Source organism: Sorghum bicolor, chromosome 7 (genome assembly GCF_000003195.3).
Source record: "Sorghum bicolor cultivar BTx623 chromosome 7, Sorghum_bicolor_NCBIv3, whole genome shotgun sequence".
Taxonomy (NCBI): domain Eukaryota; kingdom Viridiplantae; phylum Streptophyta; class Magnoliopsida; order Poales; family Poaceae; genus Sorghum; species Sorghum bicolor.
Window position 1 is genome coordinate 4,091,808 of NC_012876.2, and position 7,680 is coordinate 4,099,487.

The 7,680-nt window shown below is 46.3% G+C and overlaps 1 protein-coding gene across 1 annotated transcript; it reads right to left on the bottom strand.

The window, feature by feature from the left end:
* LOC8067837 (probable carboxylesterase 15) lies at window positions 2,427–5,395 on the bottom strand. Its single transcript, XM_021464605.1, has one exon. The coding sequence runs from the start codon at window positions 5,166–5,168 to the stop codon at window positions 4,356–4,358; it is 813 nt and encodes a 270-aa protein (XP_021320280.1). The 5' UTR covers window positions 5,169–5,395; the 3' UTR covers window positions 2,427–4,355.

Sequence of the window (7,680 nt, forward strand, 5' to 3'; positions counted from 1 at the left end):
TTGGTAGGGGTGGCTGGCAAACTGCCCCTACAAATGCTTATGGACGCCCTTAAAAGGCTGGCTGTAGTAGTTGTTGTTCTTGACACAGAGATGGACTCATGGTCAAAGTATTGTTGATCTAGCTCCTCATGTCTTGGCTTTGATTTCCAACAGAAAAAGGAAGATGAAAACTGTATTAGAGGCTCTTACAGATCATTCATAGGTTCAAGACATGTAGGGTGGCTTGTTGGCTGCTTTCTTTTCAAATTATCCAGCGTTTAGGGGCTCATCTCTGAGGTTGTGCTGCAGTTAGAAGTAGAGGACTCCCATTTTGGAGATTCTCACCTGGTTTACTGTCTCTATGAGCGGATTTGGAAATCTTGAGCTCTCGGTGAATGTCGATTTTTCATGTGGTTAGTTATCTGAGAAACAGGTGCTGGACAGCTGACAGGCTTGCAAGAGGAGGCATCCCACACCGGACCTGTTGCCCCCTTTGCCGTCAAAGACGATGAAGGCATCAATCACCTGCTATCAACTTGTGTTTTTTGCTCGTGAATTTTGGTTCTTCCTCAGTTCCTCCTATGAAGAGTGGGCTTACAAGTGCTTACCCTAGTCTGATGAGACTTCCTTTGATGATTGGTGGGACAGTAGTTCAAATGAAGTGGCTGTTCACTTAAGAAAGGGCCTCAACTCCATCATTATTCTGGGAGCATGGACTCTGTGGCAGATTCGTAAACGGTGCGTGTTTGATGCTGAATCTGCAAACCTAGCTAGAGCTATGTTGCTCCCTAGCAAGGGGCTTATTTATTGATAAACTCCTTGCTGAAGGGCTGAATGGGAGTTAAGCACGAGGTATCAATAACCTCCTTGCCCAGGGGCTGAATGGAAGTTAATTTTGGGTCGAGTTTGCCTACTTTTTGTGTCAAGGGCTATTCTGTTTAATTTGGACATAGTGGTGTTAGTGGGTGTGGCTTCTATGGGTTCTTATCTTATTTTTTCTTTTTAATATAATGATTCACAGCTCTCTTGCATGTTCGAGAAAAAAATATTTGAGCTTGCAAAGTAAAGAACATGAGGATTTGCCACATGAACTTGTAATAAACTACAGCCTTGAGCTGAAGCTGCATCCAGTTCTAGAAGACAACACAAATGATACCAAATGATATGGACGAACATAAGGGTAAGGAAGATCTCCAGGTCCCTAGAGTCTGTAACATAACGTTAATTAAGATCACACTTCAGAAGTAGCTGGACACACTAGAACCTAGTATGGAACAGCTGGTGAGCATTGTAATGATGTGTTGAAACTGTTATGGACCTGCAGCAGCAAGGTACTCTTGTTGCCCTATAGGGAAATGAACTTGAAGAGTTGGAGCTGGAATTACTGATGAGAGCTGCTCACCCAATGACCATAAGGCCAAAAGTGCTCATAAAGAATGTAGGAGATGATTCAGAGATGCGGGTGACCAGTTGTAGAGAAATAGAACTGAGCAAGTAGGTCCTTCTCATCCAGCTCAAACTTTTCAATTGTCGGCCAATTAGCAGCCTGAGGCTGAATCTTAATATTACAGTGCACAGCCAGTGTAGAACAGCTGGGTAACAAATTGATCCTTGAGCTTAATAGAAAGACAACACAGATCTCATGAGAAAATAAGATCACTTAGGTACATGTTACATCCTGAAGCTCAGAAAGAAAAAAAGATAGGGATCCTCATTTTTCAGTCAGAGCAAACGCCAAGCAGCAGGTGCTTCTGAGGTTTACTGTAGCACTTCTGCAAATACTATGATGTTCATCAGTAGCTAGTAACGGCAATATGTATAAGAAACAGAGATATGCCTAGCATTGCAAAATGTACTGGAAGTCTGGAACTTGGTCCATTGTGTGTTCCAGTGCTTTCCAGCTTCAGAATGGAAACAGTTCAGAGGAACTGTACATACCTGGTAAGTTTGGAGCTTCGATAGCACAATTTGACAAGAGTGGAAGCGCTCCGTGGTCCAACTGTCCAAGATGCCCAATGTAACAATCCTGATTCTTGTCTCTTCAGGTCGCTGTTCCCAATTACAGTTTATATAGAACCAAGCATACAGGAAAGCTATGCAGGAAGCAAGAATTACTGGTAACAAGTTGATACATCGCAAAAGAGAAACAACAAAATACCAACTTGATATTTTAGATTTGACAGAATCATAGGGGATTCTATTATGCACATAAAAGAAAATTACAGAATTCATGGTCCAAGCTTGAACTACAGCCTGCCTATCCGACCCATGAGGCGCGTAAATTTCTATTTGGGAACAGCAGTTCGTGTTGTAAAACCTCTGAAATGATTAGAGAATATACAGGCAAACTTATCCATGGAATTGACATATATATATATATATATATATATATATATATATATATATATATATATATAGAACAACAAGAGGAAATGACATATCTTATCCATGGAATTTTCATGTGTGGTTTGAACGATAGAGGTGAGGTGAGTTGGTTCTGTAAACAACCACGAGACAGCAGTATCATCTTGAGTGGTCCATCTGCAACACACTACAGAACGCTACTGTGAGGAAGTTGTCCATCTTCCAACAACACAGAACGTTGACATAATCAGTGAGCTGACAAAAAAAGCAGACAACTCCTTCACCTTCAGTGGTCTATCTGCAAGAAAACCCATGTTGTGAAGCAATCTTGGAGATGTCAATGCTGCTATCTGATGGCCCTGTGCTTGTTTCTCAGCTTCATAGTCACACAAATTACTAGCAATAGGCCTCACACTACGGCAGACAGCGCCTTTGCCTAGCGCCTGGGTCTTTGCCGAGCGCTATTTATCGGGCGCTCGGCAAAGGCCACCTTTGCCTAGCGCCGGGCTCTCGGCGAAGAATGCGCTCGGCAAAGATTCCTTTGCCGAGCGCCGTGCCCTCGGCAAAGGGCTACGCTCGGCAAAGAACATCTTTGCCAAGCGCCAGACGCTCAGCAAAGGCTGGCACTCGGCAAAGAGCTAACGCAGAACTTACGGACAGCCTACCGTCAGCCTTTGCCGAGCGCCGTCGGTCAGGCGCTCAGCAAAGGCACCTCTTTGCCAAGTGTCAACCTTGGCGCTTGGCAAAGAATTTTCTTTTTTTTTTCTTTTTGCTTCCAAACTTTTTTGTCATGCATTACACATTATATAATAGTACATGTTTAAGTTTTGGTACTTTTTTAAACCTTTTTAGTATATATCGTTAGTTTATTTAATTTAATTGAATTTCTTCGATAAACTCGGGTTTGAACTGCAGGTGCATTGAATCTCCGAATTCGACGATTCAAAAATTGATATTCCCGTTACTTAGCATATGTTAAGGCCGTATCCAGGAGCACGCATGAAATATCGAATATCTCACGCACGGAACACGGCGACCAAGTTGCGCGTGAAGTGCTATTAAATTATATAAAATGCAAACGAAGTCCGAAAATCATGAAACTTAGCGACACATCTTTGGAGCACATTTGGAGGCTATGATAAAAATTTGATAAAGTTTCGTGCACATTGTCATAGAAGTTAGTTAGAAACATAAACATCTCACATATGATAACTTGTTATCAATTGTGAGATGTCTAGGTTTCTAACTAACTTACGTGACAACGTGCATGAAACTTTACCAAATTTTTACCATAGCCTCCACATGTTCTCCAAAGACATTTCGCTAAGTTTCATGATTTTTAGACTTTGTTTGCATTTTATATAATTTAATAGCACTTCACGCACAACCTGGTCGCCGTGTTCCGTGCGCTAGATGTTTGATATTTCATGCATGCTCCTGGATACGTCCTTAACATATGCTAAGTAACGCAAATATCAATTTTTGAACTGTCGAATTCGGAGGTTCGATGCACCTGCAGTTCAAACCCGCGTTTATCGGAGAAATTCAATTAAATCAAATAAACTAACGATATATAGTAAAAAGATTTAAAAAAGTACCAAAACTTAACATCTACTTTTAAATAATATGTAATGCATGACAAAAAAGTTTGGAAGGAAAAAACAAAAAAAAAGAAAAATTCTTTGCCGAGCGCCAAAGGTCAGCCCTCGGCAAAAACGCTTTGCCGAAGGTTGCGCTAGGCAAAGTTGATCTCTTTGCCCAACGCCGTTAGGAGGCCCTCGGCAAAGTAGTGTAATGGCCAACTTCTCCATAGAAAAAAAAACAAACAGGAAAAAACAAATTCAAAAAAATAAAAAAAAACAAAAAACAAAAAAGTCTTTGCCGAGCGTCCTTGATCTAGCGCTCGGCAAAGTATTCTTTGCCGAGCGCCAGATCATGTGCGCTCGGCAAAGGCAGCGGTAAAAGTCACACGCATATGCACTGCTTCCTGTTAAAAAAAATCTCACTCTCACTCAACCGCGCCGGCAGCACGCGCTCTGCCCTCTGCACCCGACCGCAGCATCCGTGCCCTTCGCCGCTGCTGCCGCCCTGCGCCGGCCCCAGCCCCGGCTGCGCCCGCCCCGGACGGCGCCGAAGAACGGCATCAGGAGGACGTAGCCTCGCACCGTCACCGGGCGGAGGTCGAGGTCGGGCCGGGCTTGGAGGTCGGGCTTGGTGGCGGCCGGGCCGGCGCGCACGGCGAGGTGGTGCGCTATGTTGCCGCCCGCCGAGTCGCCGGTGACGAACACGCGGCCGAAGTCGGCGGCCTCGGTGAGCCAGCCGTCGGCGGCGGCGGCGTCCATGGTGGACTGTGCATGCAGCCACCTCAGGAAACCCACGCCGTCGCCGACAGCCGCGGGGAGGCGGTGCTCGGGCGCGAGGCGGTACTCCGCGGAGAGCACGACGGCGCCGGCCTCCGCGGCAAGGCGGAGGCAGTACGCGTGCACATTCGCCCACGTGCACGAACCCAGGAAGAAGCCGCCGCCGTGGAAGTGGACGAGCACCGGCAGCTTCTTCCCGGCCTCCTCGCCGTCGCCGGCCGTGGACAACGGCTTGTACATGCGGACACGGAGGTTGTTGGCCTTGTCGTAGACTTCCTCCTTCCATTGCACCGACGGGTGGCTGCTGGTGAAGGTGGCCGGGCAGAACACGGGTTTCTCCGGTGACCGGAGGATGGTGCCATCACTGAGGACGCGCAGGAAGCCATAGATGTCCTCGACGACGACGTTGGCCGCCGCCGGAGGTGACACGCCGGTGGCGGCTGAAACTACGGGCATGGTTGGCATATCCTTTAATTTGGGCGTGTGAAGAACTGAAGACTAATAAGGACTTGCTTCCTGGAAGACAGTGAAGCTAATTAAGCTGACGATGAGGCTTAGTGCACCGTAAGTCCTCTTATATAGCCATTATCCAAGGGAAAGTAATTCTGCATTTTGATATCCAAGGTGTTACTCTGCCACCCAACTTGATGCGTCCACCTCAGCCTCCGCCCGTCGTTCCTCCCTTCGTTGCTCTCCACACTACTCCGGTGAGTAATATATATCACACATGCATGTTATTTAGCTATTTAACTTTGTCTCATGCAATCGCTGCTCCTGTGTGTAGCCTCAGTCGGTGGGTTCGAACCACGTGCCAAACGAGCATGGGGGACTGTCGCCGCCGTCACATGGGTGGCTCGGGTACCCACCTCCACCGCCGCCTCAGTGAGTAACGTCGTCGAAGAAGTTGTCATGTATTCCTTCTCTTCGTGTCATGGACTTGGACTTGTTGTGTGGAACTTCATGTCATGGACTTGGACTTGTTGTGTGGAACTTCATGTCATGGACTTGAACTTGTTGTGTTGAACTTCATTAGAATCAAGTTGTTGTATGGACTTTAATTTATCGCCGAATAAGTGATGCTATTATGAGATATATGTGCTATTGTGATAAATCCTTTGCCGGTGGTGATAAAATTGATGGAATTGTGATATAAATGGTGCTACTTGTGTTCTTGGTGATATCAATATGATATATATACATATGATTTGCTGTGTTTGCAGTGAAAGAAAGCAAAAAAAATGGATTCCAGCTTTGCCTAGCGCAGCGCTAGGCAAAGAGTCTTTGCCGAGCGCCGCGCTAGGCAAAGCTGGAATATTTGGCGCGGGAAAACAGCAACCTACCCAGCTTTGCCGAGCGCCAGGTTGGAGGCTGTAGGCAAAGACTTTTTTCAAAAAACAATTTTTGTCCTCTTTGCCGACCGCGTTGTTGGAGGCGCTCGGCAAAGAACTTTTTTTAAAAAAAATTCATTTCCTCTTTGCCGAGCGTTGTCTTGTAGGCGCTAGGCAAAGAAAATTTTTTTAAAAAAATATTTTGCTCTTTGCCGAGCGCAGAGTGAAGACGCTCGGCAAAGAAAGTGTCACGGTGCATAACGGTCATGCCCGTCGCTTTTCTTTGCCGAAGGCCTTTTTGGCGCTAGGCCAAGGCTTTGCCGAGCGCCCGATAAAAGACGCTCGGCAAAGAAGCCTTTGCCGAGCGTTTCTTTGCCGGGACCTCTTTGCCGAGCGCCACGCTCGGCAAAGGCTTTGCCGAGCGCAAATCGCTCTTTGCCGAGCGTCCCAGGCGCTCGGCAAAGGCGCTGTCTGCAGTAGTGTCAGAAGATGAGTGACCCTGTGGGATTTGCTACTGTGAGGATAGCTTGTGTTTGCAAAACACTGCAAAAGTTTCAGTAATTCAGTGCATTGGAAATGAGGAAGTTTCAGTAATTCATATATGCAAAGCTGACATAATCGCATTGAACCACTTACGCATATAATTACAAAAGTTATACTGGTAGTCGAATCACTGCCTTCTTATGGCCAGAAAGAACGAGAGAACATTTAGTGAACATCCGAATGTTTATGCGTCTCATGAATCCTATGGATGACCAACCCTGCTCTTCTTTTTAATTACTGTTGTACAATCTGCAGGTATGTCTGTCTGTTTTTGTCACTGCTCCCAAGGCACAGTCCGCAAAGGAAGTGCCTTCAGTATATAGAATAGGTCTTCTTGGGTTGTATGAGCAGAAGAACTAATAAGCTCTTTAATTTCTATATCTGCTCAGCCCCACAGATATAACCACCTTCTCTATCAACAACTGAACAAGGCCACAACTCACTTTAGCAAATAATGATTACTCATGTTTCACATACAGATGTCCTCACTGTTGTTACACACCTACAAAGGTAACTCTTTGTATTTATTAATTTATCCATGTGTACAAAGAACTTTTTTTTTGTCTTGTAAACGATTGCATCTTTGTTCCTTTGAGGATACAGAACCTGTGTCAAGAAGAATTGAAAATAGTGCTGGAGCTGGACATAGTTGTTTTTGACTATTTTTTCTTACAAAACTTCTCTTTTGTGCATGTTCAGTAAATTTGAATGGCGAGATGCTATACTGCCGGCCATGACGGCACCGTTGGCACGGTGGTACTGGTGGTTCACTTACTGTCCTACCGAACGTGGTCCTGCCGTGGCCTTTGTCATCGTCTCCTACTTTTCCGGTGTCGTGGCGACAGTGAGGGCGCAGGTAGCTGCCCCCAGATCGCACGTCGTCTTCTGGGGTCCTGGTGCCGGCGCCAGCGGCCTCGACCTTGGGTGGCCAGGTCGAGGTCCCTAGCAGTCTAGTTGGTCTCAGAAGTCATGGTCCGGGTCTTGCGACCCATCCCATAGTGGGTGGGGCCTTGTCGAGCTAGCTAGGTTTGGATGGTGCAGTGCCGTACCTGTCGTCATCGCTCTCTGATGCTGTCTTGTCTACATAGGGGTGTGCAGGGATGGCG